Source organism: Bos indicus x Bos taurus, chromosome 10 (genome assembly GCF_003369695.1).
Source record: "Bos indicus x Bos taurus breed Angus x Brahman F1 hybrid chromosome 10, Bos_hybrid_MaternalHap_v2.0, whole genome shotgun sequence".
Taxonomy (NCBI): Eukaryota; Metazoa; Chordata; class Mammalia; order Artiodactyla; family Bovidae; genus Bos; species Bos indicus x Bos taurus.
The window spans coordinates 101,499,781-101,519,765 of record NC_040085.1 but is presented as its reverse complement, the minus strand read 5'-3'; the positions used below and the strand labels follow the sequence as shown (position 1 = coordinate 101,519,765).

General features: G+C 46.6%; 1 protein-coding gene across 7 annotated transcripts in view; it reads left to right on the top strand.

Moving 5' to 3' along the window:
- EFCAB11 (EF-hand calcium binding domain 11) overlaps window positions 1–19,985 on the top strand; it is a 175,767-nt gene that overhangs the window by 18,780 nt on the left and 137,002 nt on the right. For 5 of the 7 annotated variants that reach the window (XM_027552711.1, XM_027552715.1, XM_027552716.1 and 2 more), the window contains exons 4-5: window positions 5,528–5,629; window positions 6,578–6,668. In XM_027552711.1, the coding sequence (XP_027408512.1) occupies window positions 5,528–5,629; window positions 6,578–6,668 (193 nt within the window). The other 2 variants (XM_027552712.1, XM_027552714.1) reach the window with 2 other exon arrangements.

Below are 19,985 nucleotides of genomic sequence, written 5' to 3'. Positions count from 1 at the left end.
TTCAGGCAGGATCCTCGATCCTGGGTCCTTCCTGTTGGGGCACTTCCAGGGGCTGCTGGAGAGGGAAGCCTAGGGAACCCACCTCTTTGCAACCAGAATGCCTTGCCTTCATCTTTACACAGTGGGATTACCTGTGTTTTTTTTTTTTTTTTTTTTATTTTTTTTGGGGGGGGGATTACCTGTTTTTATAAAGAAGAACCTTTCCTACAGCTAAAAAAAAAAAAAGTCTGAGAACCACTGATAGAGTCCAAAAAAACTGTCCATTACCCAGACAGTTTTTTAAAATTCATTTTTAATTGGAGCGCCCTCTGTCTTGAACCTCCTCTCTCGCCCGGCCCCATCCCGGCCCTCTGGGTGGTCAGGGCGCCAGGCTGAGCTCCCTGTGTGACAAGGCGGGCGGCTTCCCCTTCGCTCTCTGCTCATGTGTATAGCTCAGTGCTACTCTCTCGATTGTCTCACCCCCTCCTGCCCCGGCTGTGTCCATAAGTCTGTTCTCCGAGTCTCTATTACCTGACCTAGGCAATTTTTGAACACACAGGTGTACGTGATTCCTATTGTTGTTGCCTTAACGTGTAATTACAGCAAGGTGTTTTTATGTAACTTTTATCATTAGAAAAGTCTGCACAGAAGGCTCAACCTTGTATTTGGAATTAGAAGGTTCTGAACATTCTCTTTCACTCCAGGGGTGGACACAGGTAATGCATTTAGAGTTATGGCGAGTCTTTGTGAAGTGGTAATTTTAGGTTCGGATACAGTGACAGCAGGTGGAGCTCATAGTAGAAACTGTATATCTAGGCCATTTAAAGAGCAGTAAGACGTTTAAGAATCCCACGGACTGAGGAGCCTGGTGGGCTGCGGTCCATGGTGTCGTGAAGAGTCGGACACGACTGAGTGACTTCACTTTCACTCTTCACTTTCATGCATTAGAGAAGGAAATGGCAACCCACTCCAGTGTTCTTGCCTGGAGAATCCCAGGGACGGGGGAGCCTGGTGGGCTTCCATCTATGGGGTCGCACAGAGTCGGACACGACTGAAGCGACTTAGCAGCAGCAGCAGCAGCAGCAAGATGTTTAAAACTTTCATTAAGGTGTTTGCATCACAGAGCTGTAGGAATAACCAACCTTTCTACATTGGCCTTGGAAAGTGATCATGCTCCTGCAGCACTCAGCTGAATGGAAACTGCCCTATCCTTTCTGGAAAAGAAACTTGCATTGGCATTGAATGCATTTGCGTGTGTTGCCATTGAAGATTAATACAAGTTAAAGGCAGGGTGGGGATGAGGCTATAGGGTATGTTTATGTGGTTTGATGTTGTGTTTTTAAGTCAACATATGATCCTGTGGGAAAACAGTATGAAGGAACTGATTACATATATGGGGTTATTTGTATCTTTAGGTTCTTTCTTCTCTTTTGGCCATGCCATGAGGCTTGTGGGATCTTAGTTCCCTGATCAGGGATCCAGCCCAGGCCCCCTGCGTTAGAAGCTCGGAGTCTTAACTACGGAACTGCCAGAGAAGTCCCTGTTTCTTCAAGTGGTAATAAGCATTGCAGTTGAAACCCACATATATTTTCTCCTAGGAAATAGTAAAGAACATTTGCTTTTTATCCCCAAGATTATGAAATAAAGACCTGACTATACAGCTCCAAATAGGGACGAGTCTTCTGAATATGTAATTTAAAAGATATTCCCGCTCATGTACCTTTTTTTCCCTTGTGAATCTGTATCACATATTGAACAATGCAGTTGTGCTTTTTTTTTCTTATCATTTCCCCAAATCAGATGCAATAAGTAAAAAGCAAATATTATGCATGTATTTGCTTTCCCTCTCAATTCTGGGTTTCTAAAATGATGATTTTGCTGGCCATGTGATTGAACAGTGACCTACTTTTTGGCATTAGTGTCCAGAGTATAAGAGCATTTAAAACACACACGTTTTAATGCTTTTTGCTGAAAACTCTAATAGAAGAAATGTCTTCTGGTGGCACTGGTGATAAAAATCCCACCTGCCGACGCAGCAGACTAAAGAGAGGTGGGTTCAGTCCCTGGGTCGGGAAGATCCCGTGGAGGAGGGCATAGCAACCCACTCCAGTATTCTTGCCTGGAGAATCCCGTGGACAGAGGAGCCTGGCAGGCTATAATCCATGGGGCTGCAGAGTTGGTCATGACAGAAGTGACTTAGTATGCACGCATGATTTTATTTACTTATTCAGCATGTGAGGAGTGCTTCTACAAGCAAACTATCTTCCTGAACACTAGGGATAAATTTGACGACAGTGCTTCTCTCGGTGAGTCTCCGGTGAACGTGCAGCAGGTAATCACCAGGCGGCCGATGAGAGCGGAGCTGCATCGTTGCACGGCTGAGTGCCGTGGAGGAACGCGGTCCGGAGGCGCGTTCCCGACGGTGCGCACGTACTGAGCACAGGCCAAGCACGCTGGCAGGTGCGAGGAGACGCGCCTGTTGCCCGAAGCGTCTGCTGCCTCTTGTTTTTGCCTCTCACTCTTGGTCGTCTCCAAAGCATCAAACCGCTCGCACCTCCGAATCGCCGCGGCGTCTCTCTGCCGCCCCCATCCCCCTTCCCCTTGTCTCTCCCCTCTCTTTAAGCGACTCCTCTTTAAGCGACTCCATCGGAGCTGGAACGTAGGGCTCGCCCTTGGCATGTTCTTTCGCGTGCTCCGTATCTAGCCCTCCGTCTTCTCTGCAGTGTCTGGAGCCTCCCATCGCTCCCGGTCCTGCTGCCAGCGCCCTCCTGACCACCGTCGGGCCAGTAGGAGCCTGACCAGCCTCCTTTGCTCTATCTCGCTTCCTCCCTAGTCCTTTTTCAAAACACTAGCCAGAGGGATCTTTCCATGATCTTTCTAAAGTAGATCTTGTCCCTTCTCAATCCAGACTTCTTACTTGACTTCCTATTGCAACCGAAATAAAAACTACATTATTTCCTGTTCCAGCCCCTCCCTCCCTTCCCAGCCCTGTCTTCACCCCTGCCAAGCCACAGGGGCCTCTTCCTTTCCCCCACTTCCTGCCCCGTGGCGGGCACGTGCTCATTCCGCCGCACAGAGTGCTCTTCTTCTGAGGCTTTAGCCGGTTGGTACCTTCTCACCATTTAGGTATTCAGTTCAGTTCAGTTCAGTTGCTCAGTCGTATCCGACTCTTTGCGACCCCATGGACTGCAGCACACCAGGCCTCCCTGTCCATCACCAACTCCCCGAGTTTACCCAAACTCATGTCCATTGAGTCAGTGACGCCATCCAACCATCTCATCCTCTGTTGTCCGCTTCTCCTCCTGCCCCCAATCCCTCCCAGCATCAGGGTCTTTTCAAATGAGTCAGCTCTTGACATCAGGTGGCCAAAGTATTGGAGTTTCCTTTAGGTCTTAGCCTTGGTGTTACCTCCTGTGAGAGATCTCTTCTTCACCAGAATCCACTCTACAGGAGGATTTCTTTTTGTTTGTTTGTTTTCATGGTAATAGTCATTTATTGATATCAATTATTTCAGTTCCTGTTTTATCATTTGGTATACAGTTTAAAGGCTTTTAAAGGCAACCAACTCCAGTATTCTTGCCTGGAGAATCCCATGGATAGAGGGGTCTGGTGGGCTACAACAGTCCATGGGGTCACAAAGAGTCGGACACGACTGAGTGACACACACACACACACACACACACACACACACACACACTTAAGTAAGGGAGGAAATTGATTTTCTTGTATTTTTTTACTCACTTTTCACTGGAGTGACTGCTTTACAGCATTTGTTGCTTCCTGCTGTGAGTGAACCAGCTCCAAGTGCACCTCTGGCCCCTCCCTCGTGAGCCTCCCTTTCCCCAGCCTCGACCTGCCCGACAGGAGGGCTTCTGTGACGTGTTCACGCCCTCCTGTTATTCCCCTCCTTGCACAAGTCATGGTTTGCAATTATTTACATATTTGTAATTGAACCTACGTAGTCTCTGTCTCCGCCAATGGACAAGTGGCTTCCTGGGCACAGGAAATCTGTATTTTCTCTTTCCCCTTCTGTTTCCAGAGCTTAACACAGTGCCTGGCACACAGTCAGTCCTATAAAAGGGTCATTTAAACACATGGATTGGCTTTTTTTTAAATTTTGATGCGGACCATGTTTTAAGCCTTTATTGAATTTGTTACCGTTTTGCTTCTGTTTTACATGTTGGTTTTTTGGCCTCGAGGAACGTGGGGTCTTGGTTCCTGACGAGGGATCAAACCTGACCCCTGACACTGGAAGTCCCAACCATCGGCCCACCAGGGAAGCCCCCAAGACAGACCTTTTCAAATTCTACATCTTTAACTGCAAATAAGAAAACTATGGAAAATTTAGAAAACTATTTTCTACTAAAAAAAAAAAAAATTGAAACCATTTTGGGACCTGTATGTAGCTCAGTATACCTCACCAAAAGGAAAAGGGTGCAAGTCCTTAAAAATTAGCATGTGGTTACTGTGTGATTTGGGGCTATTTTTAAAATGGAAGTCCTGACTTATAAAAACAAACTGCTCTTTTTATATATTTAGGGCTCAGTTCACTAAAACGTTTAAATTCTTGGCTTCACTCTTTAAGCCTACTACAAAGATCACATTAGAATTCATTTTAATAGACATCATGAGCGCAGTATCCAATCTCCTGTGATCACGCTGGGCTCTTTTATTATGAGAATCGCAGGGAGCAGAGCCCGAGGCTGCAGAACACTCATGGGGTGTCCCTAAGGCTGGGGACACTGCCAGCTCTATTGTTTATGGAATGTTCGCTCCACCTCTATCTGCGGTGTGCGATTGGTGTTGACTTTTGAGAAACTCCGTCTTCGCCCCACTCTCCCAGCTGGAGAAAAACCTGTCGTAATGACATCTGGCTAGGAAAAAAGGGATCAAAGACACCCGTGGAAAGAGGAATTAGGAGACCTTCTGTTATCAGTGGTTTTAGCCCTGTCCTTCAGATCCGTCAGAGGGAAGACTGTCACACCTTTCACAGCCAACATCTCTGCTCCCAGAGGCGGCTCGGGGCTCCTGAAGTGTCCACCATGTTTGCGGTTAGTTGCTAATATGGGGCCGACTTGGCTTTTAACAAAGTGCCTCTTCAGCTTTAGAGATCTGTATGAATGAATACTGCTTACCAAAATCAAGATAACATTTGTGGGCGATAGTATCACTTTCCATTGATGTTGACAGCTCAGCTGGTAAAGAATCTGCCTGCAATACAGGAAGACCCAGGTTCGATTCCTGGGTCGGGAAGATTCCCCTGGGGAAGGGATAGGCTACCCACTCCAGGATTCTTGGGCTTCCCTGGTGACTCAGCTGGTCAAGAATCCACCTGCAATGTGGGAGACCTGGTTCGATCCCTGGGTTGGGAAGATCCCCTGGAGAAGGGAAAGGCTACCCACTCCAGTATTCTGGCTTGGAGAATTCCATGAACTACAGTCCATGGGGTCACAAAGAGTCGGACACGACTGAGCCGCTTTCACTTTCACTTTTTTGTTAAAGAGGAAGACGGTCATTTTTGGTAAACTTATTTTTTTCCAATTTTTAGGGATACGACTTAAGGAGTTTTTAGACATCGTAAGGAAAAAGAAGGAAGCTCAACTGTATCGCAATGAAGTAAGACACATCTTCACGGCTTTTGACAGGCACTGTAAGTATCTTTAAAGTGTTTGGATATAAACAATTGTTATTAAGGAACTGTGGATGGGAACATATACTCAGTTAGTATTGGGCTGGTCAAGAAGTTCATTCAAGTTTTTCCATAACATCTTAGAGAACCCAACTAACTTTTTGGCCAACCCAATAAAATACTATACTTGGAAGGCTATTTTCCTATATTCATTAGCTGTTATGGTAGATGTTGGTGTACATTTTTTTCCCTCCATCACAGCCTTAACTCTTGACCTTTACAGTGGATGAAACAGCATTGCAGTAACCTGACTGTACTTAGATTTGCTTACATTTTAATGGGGACACAGAGGGGCTGGCCATGTGGGAATACAGGTGAAGAGCGACTTAGGGAAGCTTGGGAGCCCACAGGGCCTTTTTTTCTGACTCCTCCTTTGACCCACACGTGATGGAGGAATGGTTTTCCCACGCTGGGGTGGCCCACAAGAGTGGCTTTGGACCCACTCCTCACGGAACGCAGGCTTGAAAGACTCGTGGGGTCCAGGTTCAGTATTTTGGCTTCTGTAATGGTTTTCCTCTAAAGAAGAGTGTAGTCCTAAAACCAAGCAAGAAAAAAAAAAATGTGCGTTTTGAAGAATGAGTTATTTTGGCAATTCGCAGCGAGTGGAGCCCACTGCCGTTAGCGCACGATGTCTCTTAGTCCTCCCCCTGGGACTCAGGCCGTCAGCAGGGGAGGGGCTGGAAGAAAGCTTCGGGAGCACCTGGGGCCGTACTGTATCACTAGAGTAATACCAGAGTAATCCGGTAATCCAGTGAGGCAGTCTCAGATTACCCTACATGTAAAATCAACTGTAGACTACTGCTTTTCTCCTGGTTAAATATTAAAGTCTCAGGCAGATATTATGGCTGAAATAGCAGTTCACAGGACTTTTAGTGGTGCATGAATGTTATGTCTTCTGCTTTCAAATAGATCGTGGATATTTAACTCTGGAAGATTTCAAGAAAGCATTTAAGCAGGTGGCTCCCAAGTTATCAGAAAGGATTATCCTCGAGGTATTCAGGTAAGGCATCAGTCTTTATGCATACACGCCCTTGTTTTACCGTTGGCTTGTGCAAGTTTTCGGTTTCACGGAGAACACTCATTTATGGTTATTTTTCACTAGTGGATGGTTTCATGTCGCAGGATAGTGTCATGGTCCAGCGGAGAATTTTATAGTTAGCTGTCAGTCCATCCACAGCCTTGGCAGTGAGCCCTGAAGTGGGTGCAGTGCTTGCATACCAGGAAGGTGCAAAAATCATTTGTTCGTAGGGGTGGAGAGAAGCAGAGAGAAAGTAGAGCTTCTTTGTGTAGTGACGTGTTGGCCAGACCTGCCCCCTCAAAGCTCCGTTAATATTACCGTGGATGCTGGCGTTCTCCTGTGGTCTGCATTTCATCAGACGCGGGTTGCACCCTGTGCGCCGTGTGGAGAGTAGAGCTGGGTTAATCGGTGGCAGCCCCTCCTTCGTTTGTGTTCAAAGTGGTAGACCCAGGCTGCAGTTCACGCACACCCGAGAGAGACGACGTAAAGACTGTATTCACACTGTCTCTATAAACTAATCCTGACAAAACGGGCAGATGCTTAAAAGCAGTTTCTGTCAGGAGACTGCAGATGGAAAGGAGTGTAAGCCGTGTCAGCACACGCTGCTGTGAGAACTGACACAGCTGCCTCTGTTCAGACTGCTAACACGAGCTCCTCATCAACCTGTTGCCAAGGGTGTTAGTTAGGGTTCAGTCCAGCACCAAAAGCCAGAAAACTCAAAATAACAAAGCTCGCAAAAGACAGCCAGTCCAGGGCTGATCTGAGGGCAGCACAGTGGTGAAGAACCCAGATTCCTGCCCTTTTATTCTGGCTGCCTCAGCACCTGGCCTCTCCCTCCTGCTTCCAGATGGCTGCCGAAGTTCCAGCCATCACACCTGAGTTCCAAATAGGTAGGCAGAAAGATAGGCCCCTCTTTTTAAGGCTATCCATTATTTCTTCATACATCCCTGTGACCGAAGCTAAGTTCCAAGGCCATGAGTAGCTATAAGGCAGAGGTGGGTCTGGAAAATGTAGTCTCTGCTTTGGGCAGTCGTGTGAGCTCAAATGGAATTTCTGCTATGAGGAAGAAAGAGAGAAGAGACATTGGTGGACATCTGGCAGGTGTTCCCATTTGGATTAAAGTAATTTCATGAAATCTGACCAGAAGCCAGTCCTCAGTAGAAATTATCAAGCAGGTTATTTGAAGTAAGAATCTACACTCACTGCCATCAATAGTGACATATATGAAATTCCTTTGCTGCGTCATTTGCAAGCAGATTACTGAGCAAGGTATTGAAGAGCAAAGGAGTTCAAGCCAGGTGCAGACAAGGTGCCCCAAGCCAGTATGACACAGTTTACTCCAGAATTTCATGGCCTTTCAGATGCTGTGGTATCTGTGTGTGCGTTCTGGGATGAGTAATGAGACTCAGGGTATTTCTGCCACACGGTGGTGCTTTTTCACAAAAAGAATGAAGAATTACTTCATTTTACTTTTACAAAAAGACAGGTGTCCACATTTGCTGACCTTTGGGTGTTGAACGGTTTTAGGAGCTGTCTCCTCGTGCTACAAATGTAATTTTGAAAAATCCACTTAAGTACAGCCTTTCAAGGTAGAAGACGTGTTTTAACAGTGAATGGGAAAGTAACTGCTTCTCCAAAGAAACCTATGCTATAGGGAGAACATTTTTGAGAATGGGTGTTTGGAAATGTGATTCTATTTTTAAAAATATATGTCACCCACTAAAACCTTTATATTTGCATGCTCAATAAGTCGGAAACAGAGTATTCTAATCTGTGGAAAAAAGGAAGCATTGTGATTGGACAGCACAATTTTTTAAAAGTATCAGTGTAAAAATTTAATAGTTTTGATAAGTTAGGAGCAACTAATTGAAATCAGGAGAGATGAATATTTATGAGCTGAATCTCAATTACCAATACCAAGAAAATGGTTAACAAAATAAAACAAACCCCTTAAGTTTTTTTATAATCAGCGGATAGAATTAAAAACTGAGAGATTCAGTGTCACGATGCCCATTTCCTGTTTAGATCTGTCTAACTAAGACCTAGTATTAAAACAAGTTGAACTTGGGATTTCCCTGGTGGTTCCGTGGTTAAGAATCCGCCTTGCGGTGCAGGGGCCATAGGTTTGATTCCTCGTTGGGGAGCTGACGTCCCGTGTGCCGTGGAGCAACTAAGCCTGTGCCCCTCAACCACTGAGCCTCTGAGCCGCAACCAGAGACAGTGTGTGTGCGCCTCAAAAGACCCGCGTGCCGAAGCGAAGACCCAACACAGCCAAATAAATAATAAAGTATTAAAAAAAACTGGAATCACTCAGTCACAAAGAATTCAACCGAGATGTTCAGAAATCATAAATTATGTGAAAATCACATTGTTCTTGTTAAATGTTCTTAATTTTGAGTGATGGCAAAAACTCATTTGCCATGAATAAGTGAAATATTTTTATCTTTTTTTTACAAATTTCTGTATTTTATAACGAACATAAAGTATGAATATTGTAGCACATGTCCACATCATCTATGCATAAACATGTACTCATGCCCACAAATCCTGTACTTCCTAGGATGATGGTCAGAGTTTAGAGACCACTGCAGTTAACAACTGAACAAGGCCTTGTAGTTAACCGAACCCAGCCTGCTTAAAGTCACGTTTGTAATATTATTTATAGCACCACATCCCCTGAAGCAGGATTATTGATACCCGATAAGAATTAAATGAAATCATGACAGCAAAAGAGAGAAAGACGTTTCCTCGGTGTGTAAGCAGAAGTTGGCTGGAGGAACAGAACTGTCTGACTTCCACACGTCTCTACTTCAGGGAGGCAAATAGTTTTCAAGAGAAGGGAAAAGAAGAGCAGCTGCCGGGGTGTCCGTGGTGCGAAAGACGTCACATTTCTAGGGCTGGGCGCTGTGAGAAGCCTGAACGGCTCTGACTCAGGTGCCCCGCGTGAGTGCGGTTCAGGCCCAGGTTCCCCGTTGGGCAGGGGAGAGCGGATGTCTGAAGACCTCCGTAGGGAGGCAGCCCGAGACGGGGCTTCCGGTTAGACCAGCCGCCTGCGGTTTGAAGGATGAAAGAAGATGCCACAACCTTCAACTCTTCGATTGCCAAGTTCTTCCCCAGGAGACTTCCGAAGACCAGGAGGAGCCTCTCTCAGAAGTGCTTGCCCCCGTGACACTTCGCTTTGTGAGAGAAGCCGGTACCTGTTTTCTCTGGCTTGCGTGGTTTACCCCGCCTCTCAGCATATTTTCAACAGTGTCTGTTCTCCTTTGTCCTGTGTCCATTGTGGTCTTTTTTTTTTTTTTTCCTGTTAGGCTTTATTTTCCCATTATGCTTCTTTCTTGGGCTATATACCTGCTGAAGTTGCGTTTCATTTTGTTATTTTGCTGTATCTTGTTATTTTATAGCGTCTCCTCTAAGCTTTTCTGTATCTGCTTTCATCTCTTGTTTTATGGAATTGTTGGCTTTTATTGAGGGAAGCAGTTTTGAGGTTTTACTTTTAATGGTTGATTGCTTGGGGGCTGCTAATTATAGCTTTTTTCTTATAAATTAAGAAGGGAAGTTTTCTACCAAGGGAAGGATTTTGAGTTGTATTTCTGTCTTAAACCAAGAGGTGATATCTTGTGTAAACACACACACACACAGACTCACACAAAGAGTGCTTCTTTGTATCACCTCTAAAGATATCGTAAATGCTTACGATTGGGATTTCAGATTTTAGGGGGACCGCCCTGGCGGTGCGGTGGCTGACTCCATGTCCCATTCAGGGGACCTGGGTTTGATCCCTGGTCAGGGAACTAGACCCCACATGCTGCAGCTGAGAGTCTGCTGCAGCTGAAGATCCCACCTGCCACAGCACAGGCCTGGTGCAGCAAAAAACGAAAAGCCCGAGCTTCCTTCAGCGTTTGAATCTTACAGCTTTGCTTTTCACTTAGAGCTGACAATCATGACTTGTATACCTGTGTACTAAAATAGCTAAAGCTATATCTTAGATGATGTTTCATTATTATTATTATTAAGAAATTCTTAGGAAATTCTGTCCTTGAAGAACTCCTTTTTTCCCCTACCCACTACAAATGGCAGAAGTTTAAGAGGCATGAGACCTGTTGTTGTTCACTCGGTAAGTTGTGTCTGGCTCTTTGCAACCCATGGACTGCAGCACGCCAGGCCTCTCTGTCCTTCACCAACTCCCGGAGCTTACTCAAACTCATGTCCATTGAGTCGGTGATGCCATCCAACCATCTCATCCTCTGTAATCCCCTTCTCTTCCTGCCTTCAATCTTTTCCAGCATCAGGCTCTTTTCCAGTGAGTCAGTTCTTCGCATCAGATGGCCAAAGTATTGGAGTTCCAGCTTCAGCGTCAGTCCTTCCAGTGAACACTCAGGGTTGGTTTCCTTAGGATGGACTGGTTGGATCTCCGTGCTGTCCAAGGAACCCTCAAGAGTGTTTTCCAACACCACAGTTCAAAGGCATCAGTTCTCACCTCTCAGCCTTTCTGGCCCAACGCTCACACTCATACATGATTACTGAAAAACTGTAGCTTTGACTAGACACACCTTCGTTGAGGTTTGTCATAGCTTTTCTTCCAAGGAGCGAGTGTCTTTTAATTTTGTGGCTGCAGTCAGCGTTCGCAGCCCCCCAAAATAAAAGCTGCCACTCTTTCCACTTTTTCCCCATCTATTTGCCATGAACTGAGTAGTACTATTTGTCCAATGAAATAAATCTGAGATAATAGGCTGTTTCTAGCACTGCATGTTTAAAACAAAAAAAATCTTTTTTCCTTAATACTAATAGACCTTAATGAAAACTTTGTAGTGCTTTTTAAAAAAAAACAAAAACACATTCAAAGCCCTTTAGTGACTCTAAAGAGTAAGTTAGAACTGTTTAACCTGGCTGTCCAACATCTGGTCCCCTTTCCAAATTCATCTTTCATTCATCATCCCAAATTCCTCTGTTTCTTTGGGCATAACACTTGTTCCTTTCGATGTGTGATGTGTGTTTTTACTTCATTCTGTTGCCCTTGCTGGCAATACCTTTCTCTACTTCTCACCTGACCAAATTGGACCCGTCTTTCAAGGCCTTGCTCAGTAAATACACACACCCAGAAAAAGCCTTTTTTTGTTTACATTGGGCAGTCTTCGCTCCTTTCTTTGAATTTTGATAGATGGTTGTGTAATTTTTTTAATCACGTGATAAAAATACAGTGTTCACAATTATCTCCGTAAAGCTCTTTGAGTTTGCAAATTTCTCTGTCACTTCCACTGTTCTCCCTATGTTGCCTGCCTTGTGCGTTCTAGTTACTTAATAATTGGTGGTTTGTTGGCACTTACTCCAGATACCCACTAACAGAAAAATCCTCCCTTGCCATCTTCTTCATGGTTTAATTTATTTCTTATAATCTAGCAAAGAGTCCTCTCAAGTGCAGTCAGGAGCTTTATAACCACATATGGCTTTGCCTTCCATTTTTCTCATTCTACCTGTGACTTTTATGAATTAACCTCGGATGGCCTCTGTCTGCTGTTTCTTGAGAGGCATTTTCAGTTCCTGATTTAGCCCCAGCTGTTAACAGGGAGCTGGCTTAATGTTCTCTCTTGACTTTACCCCCCACCGATGCCCGTGATGTTTCTGGCTGGTGTGTTTCTCTGTGTGGGTACCTCTGCCTCTCCATGCCCAGGAGCCTCCTCCATCTCATTGTAAGCATCGAGATTTGCACTTGCCCACCACCTGTCGTTTGGCAAAAAGCTCTGGGAAGCTTCTTCTGTTTTCCAGCCATGAAATGAAGCATGGTTGGTCAGAAGGCCCTCCAGCGTCCAAGATTTTGAGTGCAGGTGGAATGCCAGGTAGTAATGTCAGGCAGAAATACCGAGGCACCAAAGTGCTTTTCAGTCACAGCCGGAGACCCTTAGAGAGGCATCTGGTAGTTTGGGTCTAAGATTCATTCTTCATACTGTGTGGGGAAGGTCAAAAAGCATAGACTATCCAGCTCTCCTTTTGGGAGCATTAAAACTTGGCTGGATAACAAGAGCATCACGACCTGCTGGAGAACGTATTTCAGTGGCAGTGTATCATGGAGTACGGGCTTAAGAATGCCATTTTATTTATTTATTTTTTTAAAGATTTTTTTTAATGTGGGCTGTTTTTAAAGTCTTATCACCTGTGTTACAATGATGCCTCTCTGTTATATCTTAGTTTACTGGCCACAAGGCATGTGGGATCTTAACTCCCCGACCAGGGGTCGAACCCACACCCCCTGCCCTGGAAGGCGAAGTCGTAACCACTGGGAGCCAGGGCAGTCCCAGGAAGGCAGTCTCTGAAGGGAGTGGTGGGCACCTTCCCGTGTGCGCCCTAGGTCACAGCAGTGGGGCCTCCTGAGCCAGGGCAGTCCCAGGAAGGCAGTCTCTGAAGGGAGTGATGGGCACCTTCCCATGCACGCCCCAGGTCACAGCCGTGGGGCCTCCTGAGACAGGGCAGTCCCAGGAAGGCAGTCTCTGAAGGGGGTGATGGGCACCTTCCCGTGTGCGCCCCAGGTCATGGCCGTGGGGCCTCCTGAGCCAGGGCAGTCCCAGGAAGGCAGTCTCTGAAGGGAGTGGTGGGCACCTTCCCGTGTGCGCCCTAGGTCACAGCCGTGGGGCTTCCTGAGCCAGGGCAGTCCCAGGAAGGCAGTCTCTGAAGGGGGTGATGGGCACCTTCCTGTGTGCGCCCTAGGTCACAGCCATGGGAGGAGAAAGGGGCCTCCTGAGCCGAGGTGAAGTGAGCTAACGGGCCTAACGGGAGAGTCTTAGAGAGCCAAGGAGCTCAGGGGGGAGTGACGTAGGATGGTGTGTATTTAAGAAAAAAAGATCGCATATGTTTTTTCAAATCGTTGCACCTCTTCTAAAGTATTATTCCTCACCGTGATCTTTCGTTTCCTATACTTCCTTTTTGTCGGCAGCTGACTTGTCGGTATCGTTTTCTCAGACAGTCTCTCTCTAAAGTTCCCCTGTCATTATTCTGTGCATCAGAATGACTTATAAACGTGCTCAGGTGGCTTCCCCAAGATCACAGGTATCAGTAGTCATCTCCTGCTTTGATGAATGTGATTGTCCATCTGAAGTATCCCTGTACTTTTGTGTATAGAAAAGTTAACGCTAGAAATCACATCTCATTCCTCGTTAACTATACATAGACAGCTGTCGCCAGCCATCCCTGGTGTGTGAGTGTGATGACCAAATAACTAGACTTCTTGAGTTTCCAGGCTTTATTTCATGAGTTTTTGCATCTTCTCTGCAATGATAATGCCTTGGGTTTTCTTTCAGTTTTTTTGGTTTCAGAATTGTACTGTCAGAGATTCCGTTTTCTGATGATTTTGTTGCACATGATCACTGAATGGGGAAATGAATACGTATAATTATTCAAACTGACCTGAGTTTCTTCTCCCTGGGGACTTTCACATGTAATATGGTAAATACAACTTCACTTTAAAAATCCAGGGGGCTTCCCTGGTGGGGAAGAATCCACTTTCTAACACTGGGGCTTTGGGTTCCATCCCTGGTCAGGGAGCTAGGATCCCACGTGCCTTAGGGACAGCTCAGTCCGCAAACTGCGAGCTACAGAGCCTGTGCAGTTAGGAGCTGGTGCATGGCAGCGAAGAGCCTGTGTGCTGCAACCAAGACTCAGTGAAACCAAGAATAAATAAATAAAATTTAAAGTGAATGCAAAATCCAGCTAGAGAAATATTTATATGCTAATTGTTTTAAGAAAATGTCAGTTTTCCCAGGGGGTTCTTGGCTGATTTTGCTTCATGAACAAAAATCATACCCTTGCATTTGAAGATGCTCTCTTTTTACCAGTAACTTTGAGAATTGGTGATGCTGGTGATGCAGGAACTGATGCCCAGAAACAGGACCAGGAAACCAGTGGAGAAGAGCGATGACTTCATTGCATAGATTTTCAAGTAGAAGGTGTTGGTTTGGTTTCTTCAATTAAGCTGATTAGTTCATGTTACAAGGATGTACTATTTGATTGGAAGGAACATTTAATCTCTTTCACATTCTGGATATCCAGATTCTGTAGCCCTCTCTCATGTTAAACCCATCCAGATGCAAATCCTGCTCTTCCTTCCAGGCCCAGATGTTAAGCTATTTCTTATCTTGAAACCTGACCCCACCAACAGCCTACCCACCACCTCTTAACCCAGGAAAGAATTTGTCTCCTTTTCTCATTGGAGTATAATTGCTTTATAACGTTGAGTTACTTTCTGCTGTACAGTGAAGTAGCTCAGTTATATGTGTACATGTATCCCTTCCCTCTTGGACCTGCCCCCATCACCGCACTTCCCACCCTGCCGGTACCTCTGGGTCATCGCAGAGCACGAAGCTGAGCTCCCTGTGCTAAACTGCAGGTTCTCCTTGGCTACCTGATTTACACGTGGTCATGCATTTGCTTCCCTGGTGGCTCAGATGGTGAAGGATCTGCCTGCAACACAGGAAACCTGGGTTCGATCCCTGGGTTGGGAATATCCCCTGGAGAAGAAACTGGCAACCTGATCCAGTGCTCCTGCCTGGAGACTCCCGTGGACAGAGGGGCCTGGAGGGCTGCTGCAGTTCATGGGGTCACAGAAAGTCGGACACGACTGAGCGGCTGGCATGCACACAGTGTATTTTTGTCAAACCTAATCTCCCAATTCATCCCACCCTCCTCTTACCTCTGTGTCTCTACGTCTGCATCTTTATTCCTTCCCAGAAACTAGTTCAACTGTACCGTCTTTCTAGATTCCACATGCATGCGCTAATATGCATAAACAGCCTAAGTGTCCATCAACAAATGAATGGATAAAGAAGATGTGGTACATATATACAATGGAATATTACTCAGCCATAAAAAGGAATGAAGCTGAGTCATTTGTAGAGATGTGGGTGGACCTAGAGCCTGTCTCACAGAGTGAAGTGGATCAGAAGAACAAATATCATGTATTAACATGTGTATGTCTCCTGCTTGAAATTCCTGATCTGTCATAAGTGTCTTCTTTATGCTTACACACAGGTATTTGCACGCATCAGCTATACCCAGGTTTAGAAAGTGAGCTTGATATGAACAGGCACAGGTGGGGTGTACAGCCTCACACTCGCAGAGCACGTTTCGTGCTCCTCAAGCAGGTGACTAGACGATGTAAATGAGTGGCTTATGTAGCGAACACACTTTTCATTCTGCCTTTTTTGTTTTATGCACTGAATGCCTCCCCAGTGTTACATCAAGCCTGTGTGTTGTAGATAGCTCCAGGGCTGGGGTCAGGACCCTGGACGGACCGCAGAGTGCGGCCAGCGCCAGGCCAGGGGAGCAGAAGACTCGAGTCTCGTCCCGCTGCGCCTCTTGCCCCTCCTCCCACAAGTCGCGCAAGCTCTCTGGCCTGTTCCCTCTGCGTCTCCGCCCGGAGGGGGCTGTGCTTAACGTGCTGGCAGCTCTTCTTCTCGTTCCAGAACCTGCCGGTGGGGTTATCCATCATGGAGGGTGGCATGCCATCTCCTTGATTTTCCCTGCATATCCCAGACAGCATTCAGAGTCCACCACTGCGTGAATACAGATGTGGTCTGTCAGTGTGACAAAGACTGCTCTCGAGAGAAAATTACTGGGCTTGACAGCTCGCCAAGCCTGGGCTTAGGTTTTGAGATGTCAGTATAACAAGTGTTACGGTCAACGTTTCCAATTGCTCATCTACATATATGGTTGAATACACTGTTCTTGCTGTAATGGCATGAGGGCTGTTTTTCTTTTAATCCAACTGTCACATGCAAAACTGCTGCCACGGTTTCTTTCTTACGACCGAACGTTGCTAACCCTCTCGGTCATCCTTGAAGTTAGTGATAGGCGCATCTCGAGAATGTATTCATGCTGTTTTCCTCCAGAGAAAGAAGAATCCCTCTCTTACATTTTTCTTTTGTAATAGACAGCTAACTTCTGGGTGAGGATTTTGACAATTCTGTGTGTTGCATTTATAAGAAAAACTTGTATTTAATAATCTACATTTTACGGGAAATATTTAAATTAACATTGTTTAAGATGTCCTCAAAAGGGACTTCCCTGGTGATCCAGTGACTAGCACTCCGTGCTCCCAGTGCAAGGGGGCGGGTTCAATCCCTGGTTGGGGAACTACATCCCACATGCCACCCCTAAAAAAATAATAATAATACAAACGTGCCACAGTGAAGCTCAAAGATCTCGTGTGCTGCAGCTGAGACCTGGCACAGCCCAGTAAATAAGTGAAAAAAGATGGCACCAATTAAAAAAGGCTCAGAATTAAGAGTTTCACTTCAGAGTTTCAGTTGTCCCCCTTAGAGATAGCCTTAAAAATCAAGACCAAAGGTTTCTAATACTATGTTTTCAACTACGGCAAGCATGCCTGTGCGTTTGTGGCCTCATAGAGGACATCTAGCCATCTTGTCCACCTGCACCCTACCCAGGCCTCCTCTCCCATCAGGCCGCCCTGAGGAGACACATCCTTGCCACTCAGAGCTGCAGAGACCAGCCACATCAGGACGAGGCAGCTTATTGGCAGGGCCCTATCTCAGGCCTGACTCCAAATGTACTGAGTCAGATGTGTTTATGTTACCATGATCTCTGGGGGATCCATATGCATATTAACGTTGGAAAATCCCTGGTCCACCCTCCTCATTCCACTTTGAAATGAGAGTAAATTAGCATTACTGTTGAATGTTACCTCCTGACTTCAGTAACTTTTCACCCCCTGCCAGGTAACACCCCGACTCCTCAGCCTGACATGTGGGTCCTCCCCGTCCCAGGTCCCAGAGCTGACAGGTGACCCCTGACCCCTCAGCCTGACATGCGGGTCCTCCTCCCAGCTCCCAGACCTGGCGGGACCAAATCAAAGACTCCGTCCCGCGGTTCTGATTTGCTCGCAGTATCCCAATCCAGGCTCGTCTCGTCCCCTGCTCTCTCCTCTCCTCCTCCGACCTCTCCATCTTCCCCTCCCCTCCATGTGTCTGAACAGCATCCATTCCTACAGACTTAGCTGAGCTCTGTCTTCTGTGGCGCCTGCCCTGCCCAGTCCAGCCCACAAGATTTCTTGTTTCTTCCTTAGAGCTCCTGTCACTTGTCCCAGTGATGCATCTAGTAATAAACGGTCACACTGGCAGCTGCTGTTGTGGGGTGTTTCCTGTGCACCAGACCCTGTACTGAGGGAATCCTCTGAGGCACGTCCTGGGTTAGGCTCTGGGCATCCACATTTGAAAGCTTGGAGATGAGACTTCCCTGGCGGTCCAGAAGCTAAGACTCTGCCCTCCCAGTGCTGGGAGCCCCGGTTCAATTCCTGGTCAGGGCACTGGGTCCCTTGTGCCACAACGGAGAGTTCCCATGCTACACCCAGGACCCAGCAGCGCCAAGAAAGTAAAAATATATTAGAAAAATAGAGCTTGGAGAGCTCGATGCTGGTGGCTGGTGAGTAAGGGAACCAAGATTTGCTTGTGCTCTTAATCACTGTTATATTGCCTTCTCCGGAGAAGGCAATGGCACCCCACTCCAGTACTCTTGCCTGGAAAATCCCATGGACGAAAGGGCCTGGTGGGCTGCAGTCCATGGGGTCGCTAGGAGTCGGACACGACTGCGCAACTTCACTTTCACTTTTCACTTTCATGCGTTGGAGAAGGAAATGGCAACCCACTCCAGTGTTCTTGCCTGGAGAATCACAGGGATGGGTGGGCTGCCGTCTCTGGGGTTGCACAGAGTCGGACACGACTGAAGCGACTTAGCAGCAGCAGCAGCAGCATAGTGCCTTCTCACCTCTAACAGCATAAGCCTCCTGAGGGCAGGGACCAGGCCTGCCTTTGCACCCCCATGATGCCTGCCCAGAACCGGAGAAAGCGAGGCATGTTCCCTCTGCCCAGAAGCTTTCTTGATAAACCAGTTGCAATTATATAGCTTTCCCCCTGTGCACAAGAATTGGTTTGGTTGGGATTGTAAAATTTGAGATTTCATTTGATTGGTGGTGGTGGTTTAGGCACTAAGTCGTGTCTGACTCTTTTGCAACCATATGGACTGTAGCCGGCCAGGCTCCTCTGTCCATGGGATTCTCCAGGCAAGAATACTGGAGTGGACTGCCGTTTCCTTCTCCAGGGCATCTTCCTGACCCAGGGATCGAACCCAGCTCTCCTGCATTGCAGGCAGATTCTTTGCCGACTGAGCCACCAGAGAAGTCCATCTGCACATAAATGAAAATAACTGTTTACAAAAATGTGAAAAAGGAAGCGGATGCAGCATTGTATCGTGTGAAACGGCAGCGGGCGTTCCAGATCAGGTCGCTTTGATGGAAAGCCGCGTGTTTTGCATGTTGCCTTTGGAATCACACCACAACAGCAAAAGAGTTTGCCAAATCAAATGGAAAAGCTAAAAGTATTTAAAATCGACAACAGAATTTTTATCATCTTAGCTGGGGCGGGAGTGCTAAACTGAATCCCTGATTGTCTCTTTATAAGACAGGATTACACATTGATTCACTTGCAAGACACTTCTGAGCAATTGCTGTGCGTTTCACGTCATCTTTTCCCATTTCCAATTTGCCCATATTGTCTGCTCATCTTCCCTGCTTGGTGGCGAACTGCTGCTGGAGAAGATCTGGGCAAAGTAGGAATTCAAGGCACTGCAGGCTTCCCAGGGCACCTCTTAGTTCTGACGCGTTTCCTTACCTGCGTGTTCCTGAGCTGACCCCAGGAGAGGCAGCCAAGGTGTTAATACCATTAGCCGTTCCTGGCCGCACCTTCCTCCCTATCACTCACCTTCCCCTCCTCCCCACAGGACAAAGAATGATACAGTCCCAGGACCAGCTTTGTGTTGTTGCTCAGTCGCTCAGTCGTGTCCGACTCTTTGCAACCCTGTGGACTGCAGCACGCCAGGCTTCCGTGTCCTTCACTATCTCTTGGAGTTGGTCAAACTCATGCCCATTGAGTTGGTGATGCCATCCACCCATCTCATCCTCTGCTGCCCTCTTCTCCTCCTGCCTTCAATCTTTCCCAGCATCAGGGTCTTTTCAAATGAGCCGTCTCTTCACGTGAGGTGGCCAGAGTATTGGAGCTTCAGCATCAGTCCTTCCAAAGAATATTCAGGACTGATCTCCTTTAGGATGGACTGGTTGGATCTCCTTGCAGTCCAAGGGACTCTCAAGAATCTTCTCCAACACCACAGTTGGAGAAGCATCAATTCTTTGGCACTCAGCCTTCTTTATGGTTCCACTCTCACATCCATACATGACTACTGGAAAACCATAGCTTTGACTATGTGACTTCAGCAAAGTGATGTCTCTGCTTTTTAATATGCTGT